General features: G+C 47.2%; 2 protein-coding genes across 2 annotated transcripts in view; one reads left to right on the forward strand and one right to left on the reverse strand.

The window, feature by feature from the left end:
- LOC140588728 (uncharacterized) overlaps nt 1–24,639 on the reverse strand; it is a 462,332-nt gene that overhangs the window by 218,218 nt on the left and 219,475 nt on the right. The window lies entirely within an intron of this gene.
- The window catches only part of LOC140588955 (NACHT, LRR and PYD domains-containing protein 3-like), a 32,297-nt gene continuing 23,044 nt past the window's right edge, over nt 15,387–24,639 (forward strand). The window contains exons 1-4 of the mRNA XM_072711600.1: nt 15,387–15,726; nt 15,809–16,560; nt 16,616–16,766; nt 16,925–17,109. Of these exons, the coding sequence (XP_072567701.1) occupies nt 15,387–15,726; nt 15,809–16,560; nt 16,616–16,766; nt 16,925–17,109 (1,428 nt within the window). The remainder of the gene's footprint in view (nt 15,727–15,808; nt 16,561–16,615; nt 16,767–16,924; nt 17,110–24,639) is intronic.

Genomic DNA, 24,639 nt, shown 5'->3' on the forward strand with positions numbered 1-24,639 from the left:
GTTCTGCCAGCAAGCTCAAGTTAATGACCCTCACCCCACGGGATTGGCAAAAGTAAGAGGCCGAAAGGCTGTCTATATACCTGGGGGAACAGTTAAGTTTGTTGCAGCAACCTGCGCCGAGAAGTTGGGCGGAGCTTTAGGGGAAGTGTTATTTGAACCCCCCAGTGGAGCTCGGCAGCTCCCAAGTAGTTTGTTGCCCCTTCCGGCCTTCCTCAGAATATATAAGGGGACTGTGTATGTTCCTATTTTGAACATCAATAAAACCATGGCCATTCTTTATCCGCGCTGTCCAGTGGGTATAGTGACACAGGCCCAAGTAGTAAGTCTGCCTCCCGGGGTGACTGAGAGGTTGGGGCCGGTAAATCAGCCCCCTGGGGAGGAGAGTACCTTGGGTGGGGTAGCCCTTTCTGTGAATGCCCATATGGGTGGTTACCATCCAGTGTTGGAGCAAATTCAGGGACTTGATCTGTCAGCATTACCTTTATTGGAGCAAGAAAGTGTTAGGGGTTTGTTGAGGCAATATGCTGGAGTGTTTTCGTCATCGGAGAGTGACTTGGGATGTACTACGCTCCTGTCACACGATATTCCCCTTATGGATGATAAGCCTGTGAGACAAAGGTTTAGACGTATCCCCCCGTCGGACTATGAGACTGTGAGGGCTCATATTCATCAACTGTTAGATAGCCAAGTTATCCGAGAGAGTTGTAGCCCCTTTGCCTCTCCCATTGTGTTGGTGAAAAAGAAAGATGGCCGCTTGAGGATGTGTGTGGATTATCGGCAGTTGAACAGCAAAACTCGTAGGGATGCATTCCCTCTGCCTCGTATTGAGGAGACGCTAGATTCCTTATCTGGGGCTCAGTGGTTTTCAACCATTGATTTGTCCAGTGGATACCATCAAATCCCTGTTACGGAGAGTGATTGTCCCAAGACAGCTTTTTGTACCCCCTTTGGGTTATTTGAATTTAATAGAATGCCCTTTGGGTTATGTAATGCGCCTAGTACGTTCCAGCGATTGATGGAGCGGATATTTGGGGACCAGAATGGGCAGTCATTATGGTTGTACTTGGATGACATTATCATCTTTTCCTCCGATGCAGGTGAACATTTGAAGCGCTTGGAGTTGGTGTTGGGGCGATTACAGAGGGAGGGAGTGAAGGCTAATTTGGAGAAGTGTTGTTTTTTTAGGAAGGAGGTGCGCTACCTTAGCCATCGTATCTCCTGTGACGGCGTCTCTACTGACCCAGAGAAGGTGTCTGCAGTAGCAAACTGGCCTAGGCCGAGGAATATCCAGGAATTGCGGTCTTTCCTGGGTTTCGCCAGTTATTATCGGCGTTTCGTAGAGGGCTTTGCAAGACTGGCGGCCCCCCTACATCGCTTGGTAGCAGAACAAGGGGGGGGTAGGGGTCGTAGGGGCCAGAGGTTAAGTGTGGAGGAGGTGTGGCCAGAAGGATGCGAGGAGAGCTTTCAGCAGCTGAAGGTACAACTTGTTAATGCCCCGACTCTGGCTTTTGCAAATTTTTCTCTGCCTTTTATTTTGGAGATGGACGCGAGTCATCATGGACTGGGGGCTGTGCTCTCTCAAGAGCAGGAGGGAAAGGTGCGTCCTGTGGCATATGCTAGCCGGAGCCTCAACCCAGCTGAGAGGAAGTACAGCTCTATGAAGCTGGAATTTTTGGGGTTGAAGTGGGCAATGACAGATAAATTCCGGGAATATTTATGGGGCCAACAGTGTGTAGTATGGACAGATAACAATCCTTTAAGCCACCTGAGTACTGCTAAACTAGGGGCAACTGAGCAGAGGTGGGTGGCTGAACTGGCAGCATTTAATTTTTCGGTTCGCTATAGGCCTGGTAGAACTAATGGCAATGCTGATGCTCTGTCACGGCAACGACTAGAGTCTAACTCCGAGAGTTTGGTATCAGTTTTCCCGGAAGGGGTGTTGCCATCTCCCCTACAGGAGGCCATGTCGGGAAGGGTGCCACCAGTGACGCAGTCGGCTATAACAGTGCTCCCGCAGCGTTCCTCGGCTGAGTTGAGAAAGCTTCAGGAGATGGATCCTATCATTAGTGCTGTTCTTCCTTTTTGGGTGGCAGGGTATAAGCCGAGTCGAGGAGAACGAGAGGGGTTGCCGCCAGCTGCACGAATGTTGTTGCGGGAGTGGGACCGCCTCATAGTGGCAGATGGTCTCCTGCATCGTAGGGTCTTTAGGCCTGATGGGGGAGAAGGGTGGTTGCAATTCCTGCTCCCGGCATCTTTAATGAAAGAGGTTTTGCACCAGTTGCATGACGCCCAGGGACATCAGGGCAACGAGCGGACAGCGGATTTGGTCCGCCAGAGGTGTTTTTGGCCAGGGATGGCAAAGGACATTAGGGAATGGTGTGAACAATGTGAGCGTTGTACACTCGCTAAATCTTCCCAGACACAGGGATGGGCTCCGATGGGCCATTTGTTGGCAAATAGGCCAAATGAAGTGTTAGCCATAGACTTCTCGTTTTTGGAGCCCTCTAGGGATGGGTTGGAACAGGTGTTGGTATTAACTGATGTGTTTTCCAAGTTCACCCAGGTTATACCCACTCGGGACCAGCGAGCTTCTACTGTGGCTGGTGTTCTCCTTAGGGAATGGTTCTATCGTTTTGGAGTTCCAGCAAGGCTCCATTCCGATCAGGGTCGGTGTTTCGAGAGTGCGATTGTCTGTCAGTTGTGTGATTTGTATAACATCCAGAAGACTCGCACTACCCCTTATCATCCACAAGGGAATGGTCAGTGCGAGCGCTTCAATCGCACAATGCATAATTTATTACGCACCCTGTCGACAGAACAGAAGAGCCACTGGCCACAGTATCTTCCACAGTTGGTGTTTAGTTATAACACAACCCCACATCAGACTACTGGTGAGTCTCCACACTTTCTGATGTTTGGCCAGGAACCTCAGTTACCAGTGGATTTTCTTTTGGGTAGGAGGTCAGAACCGTGGAGGGGTACTAGGTGTGAGTGGGTGCAGGAACATCAGAGGCGCCTGGAGGTGGCTTTCAGTAGTGTCCGGGGGAAGTTGAGACGTGCAGCTGACCATCGGAAAGCAAGGCATGACTCAAGGGCACTGTGTGCACCATTGGAGGTGGGTGAATTGGTGTATCTGCGTAACCATTCAGTGCGGGGCCGTAATAAAATCCAGGATGCTTGGTCCCCGGTGGTGTACCAAGTGTTGCGAGCGCCTGCGCCTGGAGGAGTAGTGTATACCGTGGCACCCATTCAGGATTTGGAACAGGTACAGCAAGTACACCGGACCATGATAAAGGGTGTTTTGTTGAGCAAGCATCTTACCCGGGGGCCCATGGAAGAATCCAGGGGACCAGTGGACGGGGATCTTGGCCGGCCGGACATGGCTGATCATGATGAAGGGTCAGTTTCGGGGGTGATCGTGGCTGTGCCAGGGGTATCTGAGGTGGAGTCGACAAGGGCACTGCCTAGGCCCTGTTCTACTGGGGTACAGGAAGTTGACCTTGGGGCTAAGGACCTCAGACCAGGTGCAGGAGCATGTGGTTGGTCCCTTGATGGTCAATCTACCATGACTGGGGCTGGAGCCCTGCGCCGGAGTACTCGGGTAACGGCGGGGCAACATTCTAATCCGCATCGCCTTCCAGTCTCTATGGTGAGCACTAGCATTGGGGCTGCAACTTCGGGGGCCTTTGGATGTGAGTCTTAGGGTTTCCGGGGATTGACTTGGTTGTCTTCCGTGGGGTTACGGGAGTGGGATCGACGGGACGTCGATTCAAGTGGAGGGGGTAGAATGTAACCGGTGATTGTTAGGGATGACGTCACCCACGGATCCCGTATCGGGCTGCATGCACGAGAGGCTGTTTAGTAGATAATTGGGGGTGTTCCCCAGCGAAGTTTTAATCGGGGAGAAACAGCCGCGCACGCAATTAATTAGGATCGGCGTGGATAAAAGTGGTGGAAGCCGGTAGGGGGGGCGTGGTCCGATTGTTGCTGTGACACTCCTGTGAGCGACGGGAATTGTGGTGAGCGGTTGGTTTCGGGTCCAGGCGGCGGTGCAAGGTAATGAGTAATAGTGGTTGGAAGGTTGTTGCGGGGTGCAGTTTTCTTTTCGGGTATGTAAGGATTGTCGATCTCTTCCCAGGCTGGGTGCTGGGTGACAAGTGTCTGGGTTTATGCTGCTGCTCAGGTAGGACACAGGTGGACCCATGATGTGTAGAATAAATGTTGAACTTGTGTATCTCGTGAGTATGGTCTGAAATGGGTGTCTATGTTTGCAGGAGACTGTCACTGCTGTTTTGCCTGTTTTGATTGTTTTGTAAGATTATGTGGGTTGTACTGGTATGGTTGTGAATAAGGGGTGGTTACCAGGGCTAACTGGGTACTGGTTGGTATAGTGGGTGGGGGTCTTGAGGGTATTTCATTGACCGCTTCCCCATCTATAGAGCCAGTGAATGTGGTGCTGGAGTTTGGGAGCTGGAGGTTGTTTCCTGCACTGCATGGAGTGAATGTGGGGTGAATTATAGGTACTAACTCCAGGATGTGGTTTGCTGTGATTTTTGGTGTTAACTCCCGCTTGGATATGTGAGCCCTTGGTGTGTGTGTGTGTGTGTGGGGTTTCCTCTTCTTTTCCTTTTCCTCCAGGTAAGCACCTTCCCTGGCTGGCTAAGGGGTCAAGGCAGGATTATAGCGTTGGACCACCAGTGCCTGGGTTTTGCTCTCAACCCCTATTTGTCATGTTCTGGTTGTAGTGGTGTTGTATGCAGATAATTGTTTATCGGCTTGGAGGTTTTAAATATTGTAATAAACTATTTTAATTCTGGGATATGCGTCTCTGTGTTCATGCAAGGTGGCTGCGGGTGGAAGTTCTGGGGGTTAATGATACATCCTAAGGGGCAGGGCCTTGGGTGGCGTAGTCTGGTTCTTGCGTAACCTTGTAGCCCAAGGTTACATATGCAAGAAACACAAAGTTGTCAGACAACGAACTGTAAGACGCATACACGGTGGGAAATTTATGTAAGCGAATTACACACGAGGATCAGACCGGGTACACACAAGACACAGATAAACACATGCGCAACAATAAGGAATTACCTATTAACAATAACAGCAACAACACAACAATGGCTATTTACAACTGCATGCGGGGCATGCTGGGACATGAGCCCCGCCGGTGCTACAGTGTATACAACAGAACAGTACAGAGCTAAAGTACCATGAAAAGTAAAAAAACATAATTTAGCATTAACCTGGTTTAGCAAGCTGGATGTTAATTTGTTCGATCGGGCATCAAGCTGCTGGCAGATTTTGAAATCCCGCGTTCTGCACGTGCACACAAGTGTCCACAAGGGACGTGGATAAAACTGTTCCAGTTGCTCTGCACTATTCAGTTTTCACATGGTTTTCAGAACGAACATAAAAAACAATGCACAATATAATTTATTGTCATATCAGCGCAAATGCACATAAAATACGTACGCATTTGCATAATAAATCATGTTTGTTTCGAAATAATCTGTATTCACATTTATTATGTTGATAACAATGTTGATATTTGTAAATAAAACTATATTTCCTGCACCTGTCATAGTCGTCCACATAACGTCAAAAAAATTACGTTCAAATGTTGAATGTCATATTGACGTACAAGTTGGATCATGGATGGACGTTCAAATTGTGGACCTAGTTTGGACGTTGTATAGATGTCCAGAATTGGTCATGGACCGACGGACCTAATATAGACATGATCTGCACGTCTATCCGACGTCCAATGTTTAGTGGGCTCCACTTCAGTGCATAGCTGCTCCATTCTCCGAAGCAGACAGGAGACATTCGAACTGGAAAATGTCACCGGTGGCAGCTCGTCTAAGTAATGAGAAACAAATCTAGGGATATTCTCCCCACACTCATTCAGCACTTTAAGACAGAGTTTTATATTGTTGGCATCTCTGTGCTGTCCTTTATATCCAATACATCGCTGTGTAGTTCCAGGACGGAGCTCGAACAACACTTTCTTGGAGGCTTCAATCCCTTCAGAATCAAACGTATTTGTTGCCAATAGAACAATCTCATCTTGGCTTAGAGTCTTCATTTTCACAGCAAGGAAATTAAGAAGCTCATCTTCCACAATCACCTTAGCGTCAGTCATCCTGAATATCTCAGGTTTTAATCGCGATCGTTTACAAACCGGAGCAGCTGAGTTACAGCTTGCAGTGTCCGCCATGCATACTGTACATGCGGGTACATCAAACTACAGGGACATACCGATCAATCCGTGCAGGTGGGAGAGTGAGACAGGGAAAGGTAGGGAACTTCTATCCACTTAGTTATTAACTTAGAGAATATTATAATACTTGGAGACTTCAATATACATGTGAACATAGAGACTGATGCCTTCAGAAAAAGTTTCCTGTCTCTCCTGGACTCTGTTGAATGTCACCAACACGTAACATGACCAACGCCTGTTCACAATCATACACTAGCCTTGATTATTACTCATGGAGTTTCTGCTCATCATGTATCTGCCTGTCCATTGAATAAGTCCATCTCTGACCATTTTCTAATCACCCTCCTGATTGAGTCACCCTCTTTGACTATGGCATAGAACAGGGGTATTCAACTAAAATTTAAAGAGGTCCAGTTAGAGAAAAATTCTTGAAGCAAAGGTCCGGAAGATCATAATGTCTAACCATTTAATAGTGTGATATATATTTAAGTAGCCTATTAGTTGCATCAACATTCTGTGTAATCAGTCAAATCAAATTAATTCAGTACAATTCAAAAACGTTTTGACATTATTTATTGTCACGTGACATAGAACTTCGGCCAGCTGGCTTACACTTTTGACGTAGCGAATTTTAGGTCTTATAATGGAATAATATAGTTTTGCCGTAAGATTTCCAGCATGAGTCTGAAAGCGTGAGTGTCATGCCAGATGCTTGAGATTTGGCAACCGTGAAAACGTACATTTTTTGTTTCACGTGAGTTTATTTATATAACAGATAACATTACTTCATACATATGTTAAAATGCAGAAACTTCAACGAACATGAAATCAACAATAAACTACGTCTATTTATCCAACGTGTTACAGTATATAATACATATTGTATTTGAAAACTTTTCAGCTTTACGTTTTCAGGAGAGCGCAGCCACTCTGTTAGGAACATTACGCTTTTTGTTTGCGGGTGTTAGCTTCGCTGCTGCTATTAACAGGAAAGGCACATTAGCGCAGACAAAGGGCTGCATACGCCGAACTATACGTCTTGCTTGGCGGTCAAAGGCGTTTGACGTTCATTGGCGTGGGAAACGGCGGTTCTACTGATAAGCCACTACCGAAAAGACTACAAACGCTGTGCCGGTTAAAATAAAAGCGCCCCGTCAGGTTTTAAATAATAACTAAATGTTTTGGCTGTCGGTCCAGGTCCGTATGGGACAGCTTCTGGGTCCGGACCCGGACCGCGGTCCGCCTGTTAGTGACCGCTGGCATAGAAGATTAATAGGACACATCACCTAAATGATAGAAATTCCCTACGATTTATTAATGCAGTAATTGTTCTGGATTCATTACATCATTTAGACACGGTGCAGTTATTGTGTGTTTAGTAATGTTAATTATAGCAGTTTGCTGCCACCTGTCGACCGGTTGTGGTAGTGCCAACCTACGTGTCAGTTTATTACATCGAGAACAAGTCCAGCCCCCTTGAGTTCAAAGGGCACCGGAAACTCCTCCTTTTGAGTTCAGCTTTAGCAAGGCGCGCAAAGGTAGCAGATCTTTCTCTTCAGACCCTGTCTACAAAAATAGCTTGTAAGTAGAATTGTTAGTTGTTTGTGTATGACTAAGTATTGTATATGTTATCTAGTCCTGACGTACTGTTGTTTGAATTGTATTACAGTTTTTTACCACTTGCATCGCGCTCATAAATCTGCTATAAGGATAAAGCGTCCAGGCTCATTCATTTCATGGAAGACTGAGTATTTCGTCGCTGACTTCCTTAAGATTTATTGGTTAAACTATCTGTGGAGCTTCTATACACGGAGTACATAGTTGTGAAAACAGAATAGTAAAAAAAAGCTACTTCGTAGAAGACTCGATTACGGAAGACGCTACTCTCCAAACATGAGTCTGAGATCGGGGAAGAAGTATTTATTCATGGATGCACTCCCAGAAATACAGCATGGCAGCGAGAGGGCTAGCGTCCAGCAAGACGACGTACAGTCATATGCGTCCAGATCATTTAGATCTAGCAAGCTCTCCTCGGCCAGCTCCCTGGCGCTCAAAGCGCTAGCGAAAGCAGACGCTGCACGCGTTAATCTAGTTTTCGCTGAAAAAGAAGCTAGTATGAGAAAAGAAATGGCGGAGAGGGAAGCTGAATTACACCTTCTCAAGAGCCAGAGAGCAGCTGCAGCAGCAGAGGCAGAAGCGGCCGCTTACTTAGAAGCGAACCCATTAGAGAGGGATAGAACTCGCGAAGGTCCGAAGGTCGCAGAGAAACCTCTCTCTTCTGCAGAACGCACAAACGAGTTCATACGCAACCTGCGTAACATGCCAGCCAGCGGGATATCGGTTAAGACCGAACCAGCAGCAATGATCAAACCAGACTCAAGAGCACCCAGCAGAAGCCCCTAAAGGCAGAAATCCAAGGTTCCCATTACCGAAGCAAGGGGATTGTGCACCGGAACATCGATGCATTCAAGATATCACTAAATATCTACTCCGCAAAGAAACAGTTAATTCAAGCTTTATAAGGTTCGACGATTGCCCGGAAAATTACTGGGCATGGAAGTCTTCTTTCCAGAATGCAACTAAAGATCTAAATCTGTCAGCCTCGGAGATGCTAGATCTGATGATAAAGTATTTAGGGGATGAATCAGCGGAACACGCAAAAAGCATGCGCAGAGTGCATTTGTTTAACCCCTTAGCAGGGCTTCACATGGCTTGGCAAAGGCTAGAGAAGCAATACGGCGCACCAGAAGTAATTGAGAAAGCATTAAGGGATAGGCTAGACGCTTTCCCTAAGCTGTGTAACAGAGACACGAAAAGACTGCGTGATTTAGGGGATCTTCTTCTGGAAATAGAGCGTGCTAAAGAAGAAGGCTACCTGACAGGACTTTCATACTTGGACAACGCTATAGGCATTAATCCTATAGTAGAGAAATTACCATCACCCTTGATGACAAAATGGGCATCGGTTGGAACCAAGTATAAAGAAGAAACAGGAGTAGGTTTTCCCCCTTTCTTTGTGTTTTCAAGGTTCGTACAGCAGCAAGCGCAGATAAAGAATGATCCCAGCTTTGCTTTCAGTTACGGCAACAATCAGCCAACAAGACCTGAAAAACCATCCAAGCTTTATGGTAAGACCTCTGTACGCACACACAAGACGGCTGTTCCTACAGAGACTTCACACTCTCAATACAGCAGGCAAGCGGGTGCCTTAGAGAGTCTCGATAGACAGTGCCCGATTCACCATAAGCCTCACCCCCTGAAAAAGTGTAAAGGGTTCAGGAATAAACCTATTAGTGAGAGAACGTACTTCCTCAGACAGAATGGCATCTGTTTCAAGTGCTGCGAATCCACCAAACACATGGCTAGAGACTGTAAGACACTTATTGAATGCACAGAATGTGGCAGTGAGAGGCACATTGCCGCCTTACATCCTGACCTACCTTCAACACCAGCGGAGACCGTAGGAGCCGTTACAGATTACAGCAGGGAGCACAGTGACAGGACAGCTCCACCAGTGATTGCCAAGTGCACTGAAATCTGTGGCCGCGGTAAAAGTTCACGGTCATGTTCCAAGATATGTTTAGTGACCGTGTTTCCCAAAGGGCAAAGAGATAGAGCAGTGAGAATGTATGCAGCCATAGATGAACAAAGTAACAGATCTCTTGCAACCCCAGAGTTCTTCAACACCTTCAACATTACAACTACCGCAGCACCGTACACATTAAAGACTTGTGCAGGAGTCACAGAGACGGCAGGCAGAAGAGCCTCAAATTTCATTGTTGAATCCTTTGACAAAAAGAGACAATTTCCTCTACCTGCATTAATAGAATGTGATAAGATACCTGATGACAAAGATGAAATCCCTTCCCCTGAAGTAGCTCGTTACCATCCTCTCCTACGTCCAATAGCAAAACGTATACCAGCCATCGACCCTGAGGCTTCTATACTGTTACTTCTGGGAAGAGACATTTTACAGGTGCACAAGGTGCATGAAACAATCAATGGACCTTTTAATGCCCCTTTCGCACAAAGGCTTGAACTAGGATGGGTAATAGTAGGAGAAGTTTGCCTAGGATCTACCCACCAGACTAATAGTGTCAGTGCCTTAAGAACATCGGTGTTACCGAACGGGCGCACAACCTCTCTAAACCCATGCCAGAACAGGTTCATTGTTAAAGAAAGATTAGATAACCTAATACGTTTCCGTGGCCCTTCTTCTTCATATAGCCCAGAAGACATCAGCCCCGGCTTGGAGACGGACAAGCTGGGGGCTACAATATTCCAAAGGTCAGAAGGGGATGAAAAGCAAGCCCTGTCCATGGAGGATCAAGTCTTTCTCCAGATTATGGAAAAGGACACTTATCAGGATGACAGTCACAGCTGGGTTGCCCCTTTGCCCTTTCGTGCACCCAGATGTTTATTGCCTTCCAACAAAGAACAAGCCATGAATCGCCTCACTTCACTCCGCAGATCACTGCGGAATAAACCAAAAATGAGGAAAGATTTCACAGAGTTCATTCAAAGGATGTTAGACAATGAACACGCTGAAATCGCAGGACCGCTAGAACAAGGTAAAGAGCACTGGTATCTACCAATGTTTGGTGTTTACCATCCACACAAGCCCGATCAAATAAGAGTAGTGTTTGATTCCAGCGCGGAGTGTGAAGGTGTCTCTTTAAATAATGTGCTATTGAGTGGCCCTGATTTGAACAACACATTGTTAGGTGTCCTCATGCGCTTCAGGAAGGAGCCTATTGCATTTACAGCAGATGTGCAACAAATGTTTTATTGTTTCTTGGTGAGAGAAGACCACAGAGACTACCTACTGTTCCTTTGGTACAAGGACCATGACATAGACAAAGAGGTCATGGAGTATAGAATGAGGGTACATGTTTTCGGCAACAGTCCCTCGCCTGCTGTCGCTATGTACTGCATGCGCAAGGCAGCCCTGACGAGCGCAGAACAATTCGGCCAAGACGCCAAACAGTTTGTCTTGAGACATTTCTATGTGGACGATGGACTTGCATCTGCCAGCACTCCAAAGAAAGCAATTGACATTCTTAACAAATCACGACAGATGCTAGCAGAGTCTAATCTGAGACTTCATAAAATTGCGTCAAACAGCGCAGAAGTCATGAATGCATTTCCTGCAGATGATAGGGCTAAAAATCTTAAAGACCTTTGCCTGGGCACAGACCCCCTGCCTCTTCAGAAAAGCTTGGGACTGAGCTGGAACTTGGAAAGAGACAGTTTTGTTTTCCAGGTATTTACTGAACAAAAACCTTTCACCAAAAGGGGGATCTTATCTACAGTGAACAGCCTTTACGATCCTCTTGGGTTCGTAGCACCCATTACCATAAAAGGTAAGGTTTTGTTACGCGAGCTGTCATCTAGGAAATGTGATTGGGATGAGCCACTCCCGCAAGAAAGGTTGTATGAGTGGGTTCAATGGAGAGAATCCTTGCAAACTTTAGAACATTTAGAGTTACCTAGGTGTTATGTGTCTATTTCTCTATTAGCAGCATGCAAAAGAGAACTGTACATCTTTTCGGATGCATCAAATACAGCAATAGGTGCTGTAGCTTATCTGAGAACCATTGATGTATCAAATGAATGTTCTGTTGGATTCGTCATGGGGAAGTCCAAGCTGAGCCCCAAACCAGTGCACACAATTCCTCGTCTGGAGCTATGTGCCGCTGTGCTAGCTGTGGAACTGTATGAGCTCATCAGGGATGAGTTAGATGTCAACTTGGATGTTGTGAGATTCTTTACAGACAGCAAAACTGTGCTGGGCTACATCTGCAATTCTTCCAGGAGATTTTACCTTTATGTTGCCAACAGGGTAAATAAAATCAGAAGAGTAACACGCCCTAGTCAGTGGTTCTATGTGTCTACAGGACAGAACCCGGCAGATTATGCAACTAGGGCCACACAGACAATTGCTCTCCAGAACTCTATGTGGTTCTCGGGCCCTTCTTTCCTCTACCGAACAGACGAGGAGGGAATAAGCGGCACGACTGAACATTACCCTCTCATAGAGCCTGAAGTTGATCTTGAAGTAAAACCAGCTATTGTTAGCTTCAGCACCAGAGCTTCTGACACTTTCATCCATCCACATGTCTTTGAGAGGTTCTCTAATTGGGTGTCACTACTTAAGACAATTGCTAGACTTATCCATGTTTCTAGAAGTTTTCAGAAAAAGTCGAGCAACCCCCCATGTGGAAGGTGGAGAAGTTTTATGGAGAAAGTCAGTTCGGAGGAGATTTCACAGTCGATGGTCATTATCATCTCTTCTGTTCAACATGAATATTTTAAGCAAGAGTACACGTGCTTACAGGAGCATAAGACACTTCCAGGACAAAGCCGGCTCAAGAAACTCAGTGTTGTTATAGATGCAGATGGACTGCTGAGAGTGGGTGGCAGATTGTCACATGCCGCGTTGTGAAGCAGCCCATCGTCATACCTCACGACCATCACATCGCCACTTTGATTGTGAGACATTATCACAACAGAGTAGCACACCAAGGGCGTCACATAACCGAGGGTGCAATCAGAGCAGAGGGTTTCTGGATCCTCGGTGGCAAGCGTCTGATATCTGCAGTCATCCACAAGTGTGTTATCTGCCGCAAATTAAGAGGAAGGTTAGAAAGTCAGAAAATGGTGGATTTACCTGAAGACAGAGTCACTCCTGAACCCCCATTCACTAGTGTGGGCATTGATGTATTTGGTCCATGGTCAGTGATGACTCGCCGCACTAGAGGAGGCAGTGCTGACAATAAGCGCTGGGCAGTGCTTTTCACCTGTTTGTCCACGCGAGCTGTGCATATAGAACTGATTGAGACTATGTCAGCTTCCAGCTTCATCAATTCTCTGAGAAGGTTTTTTGCTATCCGAGGCCCAGCAAAGTTACTTCGCTCTGACAGAGGGACAAACTTTGTGGGAGCTTGTAAAGAACTGAACTTCTACAGTGCTGATTCTACGGTTCAAGATTATCTCCTAAATAAAGGTTGCACATGGATTTTCAACCCCCCACATGCATCACACATGGGAGGCGTTTGGGAAAGACTGATAGGTGTGGCCAGACGTATTTTGGATGGAATGTTGCTCCAGGATAGGCCTACTCGTCTGACCCATGAGATTTTGAGCACCTTCATGGCTGAGGTCACGGCCATTATGAATGCCAGACCTCTGGTACCTGTTTCTACGGATCCTGATAATCCCATGGTCCTCACTCCAGCAATGCTCTTGACCCAGAAAGTGAACTCTTTGTCAGCCCCTACCGGCAATTTTGAAACAGCAGGACTCCATGTGAAACAATGGAAACAAGTTCAAAATCTGGCTGATGCTTTCTGGAAGAGGTGGAAAAGAGAGTACTTGTCGACTCTACAAAGCCGCAGTAAATGGACCCAAAATCGTCCGAATGTTCAAAAAGGAGATGTTGTGTTATTAAAGGACGGTCAGGAAAGCAGGGATGTTTGGCCTGTGGGACGCGTCGTCAGTGTTTCGCCGAGCAGAGATGGCAGAGTCAGAAAAGTTGAAGTGAAAGTGGTCAACCAAGGGACAACCAGGTCTTACTTGAGACCAATTTCTGACATTGTTGTTCTTGTTTCTGAAAAAGACTGAATTGTGTATGTTCAGCCTAGCAGTAATTTATATGGTAATGTGTTATTCTCACATTAAGCAGGGAGTGTTCTGGATTCATTACATCATTTAGACACGGTGCAGTTATTGTGTGTTTAGTAATGTTAATTATAGCAGTTTGCTGTCACCTGTCGACCGGTTGTGGTAGTGCCAACCTACGTGTCAGTTTATTACATCGAGAACAAGTCCAGCCCCCTTGAGTTCAAAGGGCACCGGAAACTCCTCCTTTTGAGTTCAGCTTTAGCAAGGCGCGCAAAGGTAGCAGATCTTTCTCTTCAGACCCTGTCTACAAAAATAGCTTGTAAGTAGAATTGTTAGTTGTTTGTGTATGACTAAGTATTGTATATGTTATCTAGTCCTGACGTACTGTTGTTTGAATTGTATTACAGTTTTTTACCACTTGCATCGCGCTCATAAATCTGCTATAAGGATAAAGCGTCCAGGCTCGTTCATTTCATGGAAGACTGAGTATTTCGTCGCTGACTTCCTTAAGATTTATTGGTTAAACTATCTGTGGAGCTTCTATACACGGAGTACATAGTTGTGAAAACAGAATAGTAATAATGTGAACTTCATGTCCAGTACAGATGTCAATGACATCACCCATGACTTCAATACAGTGTTTAGTCATATTTTAGATGAAAAAGCTCCTTTGAAAAAACCACCAGACACTCACCATGGTTTAATGATCACAGAAGCTCTTACAAACAGGAGTGTCACAGATTGGAGCACAAACGTAAATCCAGGGGCTTAGAAGTCTTCGAGTTGGCTGGACCGACAGCCTGCAACAATACAAGCAAGCCCTTTATAGGGCAAGTTCAGCCTATTCTAACCTTATTCATTGCAACAGGAATATCCCTCGCCACTTTTTTAAAACAATACCTCATCTAACAGATAAGGCTGAACCTCTGCTACTGAGTAAATTCAGTAGCCAACATTTTATGGATTTTAATGTTCTTAAATTGATTAATAAATCCCAAGTGTCACCCTTATCCCTGGACTTCCGCGCCTGTCTCCCCGCCAGGCTACAGCATATCACGACACATTGTGGCTATGAAAGTGACTGGAACACCTGAATTCAATGATCTGGAGGGGGGTCTCAGTACTTTTGGCAATATACTGCATGTGGATGTCATACAATAGTTGAGTCAGATTGCTTTAAGTATAGTTTGTGTAACCTAGTATTTTATGGTTTGTATTTTTTCAAATATGATTTAAATGAACTTATATTAAAATTAAACAGACAATAAACAAAAATGTTAACAAAAATGACCATACTGTCATGACCTGCTCGTCCGATCCTCGTGTGTGCCACACCCCCTCATTACCTACGTGTACTACCCCGACTGTGATCACCTGTTGCCTGTTATTTTCAGCGTGTCTTGTGTATTTAGTTCACGTCTAAGTTGGTATTCCCCAGATCAGTCATTAATGTGCGTCGCTGTCTGTCCTGGTCACAGTAATAAACCCGATTACTTGTGGATTTTCGCCTTCCTGCCTCGTCTTTCCACACGATCGTAACAGAATGACCGATCTCACCGAAAACGCACCGCGGTGGACCGAGAGCCAGCGCTTCGGTCTCCTGCAAGAGGTGTTGTATTGGCTGAACCAGCCCGAGGTCCGAGAGGACCCCATGGCGTTGGGCTTGGCCAGCCGGAGTAGCGACCTCCTGAGGCAGATGACGCCGCCCGGGAACGTGCGCCTCATTAACAAGGTGCACGACAATCTCCGGCTATTAGTGCAGCACGTCACGGAGATGAGGGTTCCGCCTGCTGCGCTGTACAAAGCGGAGGCTGTCGACTCACCGTCCGTCGTCCCCGCAACGACGCAGCCGCCTGGCACCCACTGGAGAAAAAAGAAGAGGCGTAAGGAAAGGGCACCTGAAGAAGAACAGGCCCCCTCAGATACCCAAAGCCCGCCTTACAGCCACTGAACTGCCACCGCTAGCAGCCTACCATTTCCGGGTGGCGCACCTGGCAAATAAGGGGGCCAGGGCCGTGTGGGACGCTATCCCGCGGACTACAAGGTTTCTTAAAGGGGCAGCGCCGTCTGTAACGGTGCCAACCCTGGCGGCAATTATTGATGTGCCTGATTTGCCCGTCCTGTCTGACTTGCCGGCACCACCAGTCCTGCCTGTCCCATTGTCCCCTGACGTGTCTGATCTGCCAGTTCTGCTCGTCCTGGTGGTGCCTGCTGAGGCGCCCTCTGCTGGCCATGAGTCGGCAATGGCTGCTAGGGCACCCCTTGTGGGCCCAGAGCCCGCGGCCTGCCTGCCTGCTGCTGCCACTACGCCTGAGGTCCCGACGCCGCCTACAGCCCCAACGCCGCCTGCAGCTACGCCCGAGCCTCCTGCTGCGACACCCGCGGCCCACCTGCCTGATGACGCCGCCACACCTGCAGCCCTGCATGAAGCCTCGCCCGTCTCGCCTGTCCTGTCTGCCTTGCCCATCCTGCCTGCCTTGTCTGCCATGCCCGTCTCGTCAGTGCCCCCTGCTGGCCGAGAGTCGGCGGTCGCTGCTGCACCGCCCGAGCCGCCTGCTGCACCGCCTCCGCCTGCAGCTGCGCCCGGGGCTCCTGCACCGACCCCGCCTCTGGCTGCGCTCAAGGATCCTGCGATGGCCCCGCCTCCTGCTACACCCATATTCCCTGCTACAACTTCCCCCGAGGCCCTGGCTCCTGCTCCGGCTCTGCCTGCGCCTGTTATCCAGGCTCCGCCCTCTCCTGCTGCCCCGGCCCAGTCTCTCCCTGTCCCAGGCCCTGCTCCAATCCCCCCCAGCCCTGGTCCCAGTCCCCGAGGAGGTCCCAGACAGTCTGACCTCCGCTCCTTCCTCCTTGGAAGAGGAAGAGCTTGAGTGGGACCCCTCGGGGACCTCCCTGATGATTCCTTTGCCCTCGCCCCAACGAGGTAGACGCCAACTACGACCCCACCTTTCAGTGTCCCGTAAGAGGTGGGGACACAAATGTAGGGACCAGGTCCCGCCCGCCCTACCCCCTGACTCGCCCTCGCTCGCCTTGGCTGGGGCTCGGGGGTCGCCTGTGGGTCCTTTGGCTCCTGCTCGGCAGTCGCCTGTGGGTCCCCCTACGAGGCCTCGTCGATGGACCTTGGCCCCACCTCTGACATCTTGTCGGGCGCCTGCAGGTTCCCCGGCATCGACTCATTGGTTGCCTGTGGCTCCCCCTCCTCCAACGCGTCGGTTGGCTGCGCCTACGCCATCGCCTGCCGCGACATCCCCTTCCTCCTTCCCTGCGTCTGGCTCCCCTCCGACTCCCTCCTCATCTCCCCTGGTGCCCCCTCCGACTCCCTCCTCGACTCCAACTCCGTCTGTCCCTCGTCCTGTCTCCTTATTCCCTTCGTGGTCCCCTTCTGCTCCGGCCTCCCATCCGCCTGTGGTCCGTGCGGCTGCCTTCCCTCGCCTGCCTTGGTTCCTTCGGGCTCCTCATTGTCCTCCCACCTTTGTTCCGCCTCCTTCCTTCATCCCTCCTGTCTCTGCTCCTCGTCCCTCTGTGTCTCCTCTGTTCACTCCTGGTCCTTTTGTTCCTCCGTTCTTTGTGCCCTCTGTGTCTCCCTTCCTGGTCTGCCTGTCTGCGTTCTCTGTTTTGTGTCAGGTCTTGTCCTACTTCCTGTCCTTGTGCTTGTTCTGTGTTTTGGTTTTGTTCCCAGTGCCCCATTGATGTTTTTTGCTCTTGTATTTCAGGTTCTGTTTCCCCGGTCTCGTCTCCTTCATTGCCTCCCCTGAAGCGCGCCCAGAGTGCGCGCCTTTGGGGGGGGTTCTGTCATGACCTGCTCGTCCAATCCTCGTGTGTGCCACGCCCCCTCATTACCTACGTGTACTACCCCGATTGTGATCACCTGTTGCCTGTTATTTTCAGCGTGTCTTGTGTATTTAGTCCACGTCTAAGTTGGTATTCCCCAGATCGGTCATTAATGTGCGTCGCTGTCTGAATCGTAAGTAAGATTGTATGATATTGATTTATGTGTGTTATTGATTTAAATGTCATTGCAGAACCGCGTTTTATGTGTACAAGTATAACACAAAATGTGAGTCATGACAGAATTACTGTAGGTGGCGGCGGGAGCTTGTCCCCTTTCTCTTATTATTACTTGTTATTAAGTCGCATGGATAATATCACCAAAAATCCTACCACTGAGTCCGTGTCCATTTCTGCTTAGACCGCTCCCACGTTTGATATGCAGCATTTCCAGTTTGTAAATGAAAGTGAAAGTATTTTAATGCTGGACTCTCCATTTTGTCAAGAAACACGGATAAGATTCTGTATTGCAAGGTAAGATTTTAGTCAATAAAATATATGTGTGTATGTATGTATGTATGTATGTATGTATGTATACATATAAAAACAGCTATATATAGCGGCCGCAACTGTTGCATCAAATAGCTACTAGATATTATGCATGTATGTTACTATTTACGCTTCGTGTTCATAGAGGCCCCAGCATCAGTCACCTGGTCTAGATCGGCACAAAAATGGAGGGAGCTGCTTCTGAAATGACCCCCCCTGTGGAGTGTGAAACAACGAGAACTGAGAGGTAAGACAAAACCTGTGTGTTTGTACGGCTCTAAACACGGTCATAAAAATAAACGTTCCAGCATTCTCGAAAGAGCGAGAAATCAGTCTTAACGTAATTCACTTCCTCGAGATTTAACTGCTTCAAGTCCGTGGGGTAGATGATTTATGTTTATCCTTTATGAAATTTATTAAACTTAATTTTCTTAAAGAATTGACATCTAATTGTACTCCCTGGACGCCGTCCTCTGCTGCCACCTAGCGCTGATTCTTCAATTTTTCACATCTTTATGGCGCAAGATGATTTTCTGAATATGCGCTAAAATAAAATCCATATTTTCGGTCTCCGCATCCCCCCCCCCAAATTCAGAACATGTTATCAGTATTTAGTCCAGTAGCTGGTCGGCAAACTTTTTTATTGGTAACTTGGTGAAATTTACTGTGGGGAACCCCATTTAAGGCTAAATTTATATAATATCAGGAATCAACAGGCAAGTATAGCAACGGAGGCTGTAACAATGATACTAAACCTTTCATACTGGGATCTTCATTTTAGGTGAGACACTATTTCACATTAAAGCTAAATGCAAACAAGCATGTTTGCATCAAGAGCTTCACAGCATATCAAAGTACATGAAGACACAGCAGAAGGTTAAACAGCTGAAGATTTAATGTGACACTGTCCACAATATATGAATTATATTTATATAATGAGGATCTTTCCTCTCACTGTCCACAGTGTCCTGATGGAGAGAGCAGGCTCACCTGTACCCAGCTGTGTTTCCATGAAGAGTGACCAGTCAATGGACAAACAAATCTTCTTCAGTGAGGGACATTTTCCTACAGATCAAAGGTAAATATACATTAAAACATTGTTTAAAACACTCAGACTCTCAGTCAAAAGACATACAGGCAAAAACAAGCTACAAGGAAAAAAAATCTTCAACTTTCACATTTTATTTTTTACTTTTGCAAATCCCATTGTCTTTGAAATTTTAAATAGAAGTTTTGTCTGTCTTCTGTATAAGTCACATCTGAGGTAAAAGGATGAGGATTTCTGTAAAGATTGACTTCTTGAGAGCTGGAATTAGAAGGTAGATTGAAAAGTGCATTTTAAACATCAATCCTCAGCAAGCAGCTGGAAAAAAAAGCTACTGCTCTATATTGATTAAGCATGACTGGACAATAGATTGTCTTCTTCTGGGACGGATGTTTCTGCTTTGATGATAAATAGATTCTCATGGGCTCCTTAGCTCTGTTCAGACAGATGCCTTGTCCACACGTACATGGGTAATTTTTAAAAGTAAATTTTTCTATACGTCTTGGGCTTTTGTCCACACGTAAATGGCGTCTTAGGTCACTGAAAACGGAGCTTTTGCAAAACTCCATCCAGGGTGAAGATTTTAAGAAAGTCAGTTTTCAGCGTCAACATGTAGACAGGGAAAACAGAGTTTTTGGCTTGAAACGTCAGAATTGTGTGCCGTTGTCCACTTAGTTTAACGTCAGAGCGTGCGCTGTTTGCTGTATACATTGAGTTTGAGCAATGGCGGACTTAGCCGAAATAGTGCTTGAGCTAACCTTGCTGACAGGACTTTCTTACATGTGTACAGATAAATGTTGAGTCACTCTCGCATTATATTGATCAACACAGGCGTTGGAATGTGCGCCATGGTTTTCAGCTTAACAGGACTGGCAATTAGGCTTCTGATTGGCTAACATGGCAGTACGGTTAGAGTTATAATGCCCCCTGCTGGTTTGGCATGCTCTTGACGGCGCATTTTAGCGGTTTCATGTGGACGGAAATATTTTAGAAGACAATGTTCGTGTGGACGGGGATGTTTTTTTTAACGGAGGAGGAAAAACACCATTTGAAAAAATACCCGTGTACGTGTGGACAAGGCAAGAGGCTTCAGTTTGAACATGTTTAATGGAGCAGTACCTGTTACTAATTCACTAGTTTTTATGGGATCGGGGGATGGTGCAGGCGAGGAAAGGATGACGATCCACAGTGCGGCTCCAAGATGACAGGGGTTTATTTATAACAAAACACAGAGCAGAAAATAAGGGAACCACGAGGGGTCAAAAGGCCATAACAACAAAACACAGGGGACACTAGTAAAGAGCAGCAACCCAGGGAGCAGAACTAAGGGGAAAATAACTACACAGGAATCCAATACACACAGGAATCCAATACACAGGATCAACAGCATGTGATACAACGACCAGCTGAGGGAACTGACCACAGACAGGCAGTAAAATACACAGATCATGGGGACTAACAAAAGGCAGGTGTGAGTACTCAACACAATCAACCAATCAGAGCATACACTGGAAACAGGACAAAGGCACATAGGTGGAATTAACTAAAAATTAAGAAACACAGAACTAAGGGGCTGTGAACCTGGGACCAGGGACAACACTTGAGAGAGAAATTGACTAGAGGGATATTTTGTAATCAGCATTTCATATGTACTTTATACTGTTGCAACTATATATTTAAAGTTGTTTGTTCGTTTAATTATATTATTTATGTTTGTTGATTTAATATGCATAATTATTTCGTTTCTGATTAGACTGAATTGTATTTAATGATAACATAATGCAATATGGTTGAACTTCATTACCCATGATACCATGCAGATACCAGCATGCAAAAGTAAAAAATAAAAGGAGAGAGTTTTGAGTTGTCCGTGGTTTTTTGCTGGCTAACTTGAAAAACAAAGAATACAATAGTAAATTTGGTGCTGAAACCCGGGAGGTTAGTCAACAAACGTCGAAATGGAAACGGATGAACAAATGGGTAGATTAATTAGGAAACGTAGAGCAATACGAGGGGCTACAATTAACGAGACTTCTGCAGTGTATCGACACGGAGGTTAGGCCACTTAAAATTAATAAATTGTTTTACATGACTCAAACTTCTAAAATATTGGTGAGTAGGGGATTTTATATTGTAATGAACCTAAAATAGCGTTGGAGGTTGTAAGGGAGAAATAGACCACCACAAGACTTGTACTACAATTACAACAAGTTTTATTCAATACAATTCATACAGCGACCGACCAGGTCGGACCTGGGTTCACAAAAGGGTCCGGCCCCACTATCTCCCCGTAGCAAACCAACCCTTCCAACCGGGTGTTAATCCACGTTACCACACAATAAATCCCGCACCACACCACATCCCTATCAGGGCACGGCACACCAATAGCACTGCAATACTCCGTAATCCCCACACTTCGGGCACAGGCAAGCGTCACGGAACCGGTACCACCTCTCTGGTCCCGCCCCGACTCCTAGCGGCTACGCTGCTTACTTTAAAAAACACAAACAAACATACACGGACAAAATTAAAACATAGCGTCCCCCCCGAGGCTCAAGACCCTCCCACGGGGAAAGAACATTACTTCGCACAGGTCCGCAAGTAAAGACCACGCGGAAAGGGAATTCCCCAGCCGCTACGTCACTATGGGGATGCCGCTATTCACCTCCACCCAACACTTTAAACTCAGCAGCGATCATGCACTCCTAACTCCCCCGTCCTAACTCTCCTCTCCCTACCACTCCGGAACCTATCCCTGCAGCCCGCTATCTGTCTTCGCCGCCGGCAGCCCTACACGGCATACGAGCGGCACCTCCCTCCCAGAACCAATGAGTACGGTGTCTAACACGCAAGCTCTCATTCAGCGCGGCTCTCACAAACCCTGTATTCCCCCTCTTTTAATCCCACATCCCTAACAACCCAGGTGTGGCCACTTAACTTGCCATGCCAATCCCTCCCCCCTCCACACACACACACACACACACACACACACACCTCTCATTACACTCCCCCCACCCTTAGAACAGACTCGTCCTCGAGTCACATCATCTCATAGTCCTTAGCCCATGCTGGTGGCCTCCTCTGACGTCCCAGACGAGTCTTCTGGACTGGAGCCCCCTCGTTCCGTTCTTGTTCCTTAGCCCGACACGTAGCAGCAGGCCCATCGCTGTGCAGCTGTAAAGGGTCCTTACGGGCTCTGCTCCGCCATGTTCGGGCAGGCTGGTCCCCTTCCCTCTGCTGTCCTGGTCCAATTGCACTTGCCTCTGACTGATTCGCTGCCATTGCCCCCACTTCTGCCCCTGGTACCACCGCCTCCATCTCGCCACCCTTCCCCTCTGAGGGCAGTATTTGCAGATAGCCACCACCAGGGGGGATACCCCTCAACTCCGGCAGGGTACCAACAGGCACCACTCGTTCTCTATACTCCGGGTTGGAAGCCTCTGTTGCAGTAGAGAGAAAAGGTTTGTCGATTAAAATGCACCACCACCTCATTCCCACCTTCCACTGGTACCACTTGATACAACACCTCTGTTATCCTTTCCACCACCTTATATGGGCCCTTAAACCTTCTCTGTAACTTTGGACATAAACCCCTTCTTCTAGCCTTCCCCCGGACCCATACCAACTCCCCCTCTGAATAATACTGGACTCGCGCTCTGAAGTCATACGCTTCCTTCTGCTTACCAGAAGCCCTTGCCTGATGACATTTTACTGCTTCCACCACTGTGGACAATGTGTCCCACAGTCTAACCACATATTCAGTTACAGAGGAAAACCGTTCCCCGCCATTGAGATTCAACATAACATCCACTGGCAACACTATCTCTTGCCCAAAAATAACCTTATATGGTGTAAACCCAGTACTGGAGTGAATACTACTCCTATAAGCCATCATCACATAAGGTAACAGCAGATCCCAATTGGACTGGTTTTCCTCTACAAAGAGGGACAACATTGACAACAATGTCCTGTTAAACCTTTCAATCATCCCATCTGACTGGGGGTGGTAAGCTGATGTCCTAGTCTTTTGAATGTTCAACAATTGACACACTTCTTTGAATAGATTTGATTCAAAATTTCGACCCTGATCTGTATGAATAGAGCGAGGGGCCCCAAAGCGACAGACCCACTGCTCCACCAAGACCTTGGCCACAGTTGAAGCTTCCTGATTAGGGAGAGGAAATGCCTCAGTCCATTTTGAGAAATAATCCCCAATGACCACAATGTACTTATGTACCCCTGAGGTTACTGGTAGCGGCCCTAAAATGTCTAATGATACCCATTCATATAGCCTAGCGGTCACAACAGACTGCAGTGGGGCACACCCCTGTTTCCCCACCACTTTCCGGGACCCACAATCCACACACTCCCGACACCAGCGCTTAACATCCCCAAACCACCACAGCCAATAAAACCGATCTTTCACCTTGGCTTGCAACTTTTGTACTCCCAAATGACCCCCAGTAGTAGCATTATGCAACTGCCTCAAAATATCTGGCACCAAAGACTTGGGGATAACAACCTGAACTTGATTTGCTGCATCCGAATTCAAAGGTGGACATCGTACCAACCTAGAACCCTGCACCTGCAACTGATCCCACACTGGTGCATATTTCCGCAGCTCATCTGGAGGCTGACTACCTGCCCTCCCCTGCTTTTTTAGAGCAAAAATCTTTTTCAATTCCACATCTCCTTGCTGAGCCTGCCCCAACTCATCGCACTCCTCCTGACCTACCACAGCCTCTGGACACACCTCTTTCACAGCACATATCACCTCCCCCCCCTTTTTTTTGGGTAACTGGTGGTGAATCTGAGGTTACTGGCAGAAAAGCGGGCAATCTAGAGAGGGCATCCGCATTAGCGTGCCCCCGACCGGGCCGGTGCACTGTACTGAAAGCTGGCTAGCTGCTCTACCCACCTAGCCAACTGCCCCTCTAAACCTTGGAAATTATGCAACCATCTTAATGAATTATGATCTGTCCGTAAGACAAATTCCTTACCCAACAGGTAGTGTTTAAAATATTTTATGAATGTAACCATGCTTAACTCCTTCTTGGTTGTTGCATATTTCCTTTCTTGTTTAGTCAAAGCCCTACTAGCGTATGCTATCACACCTTCCCGTCCCTCCTCTACCTGGGACAGTACCGCCCCAATACCTGCATCACTCGCGTCCGTATCTAATATAAAGGTTTTATTTGGGTCAGGGTAAGACAGGACTGGTGCAGACATCAAACTAAGTTTGAGCTGTTCAAATGCTGTCTGACAAGCTTCCGTCCATTTAAACAGTCTGCCCTTCTCGGTCAGCTGATGCAGAGGCCGAGCAAGTTCAGCGAATCCCCGAATAAACCTCCTATAATAAGAGGCCAGACCCACAAAACTCCTCACCTCTGTCTGATTTTTAGGCACAGGCCACTGGCGCACAGCTTCCACTTTA

Source organism: Paramormyrops kingsleyae, chromosome 4 (genome assembly GCF_048594095.1).
Source record: "Paramormyrops kingsleyae isolate MSU_618 chromosome 4, PKINGS_0.4, whole genome shotgun sequence".
Lineage (NCBI taxonomy): Eukaryota > Metazoa > Chordata > Actinopteri > Osteoglossiformes > Mormyridae > Paramormyrops > Paramormyrops kingsleyae.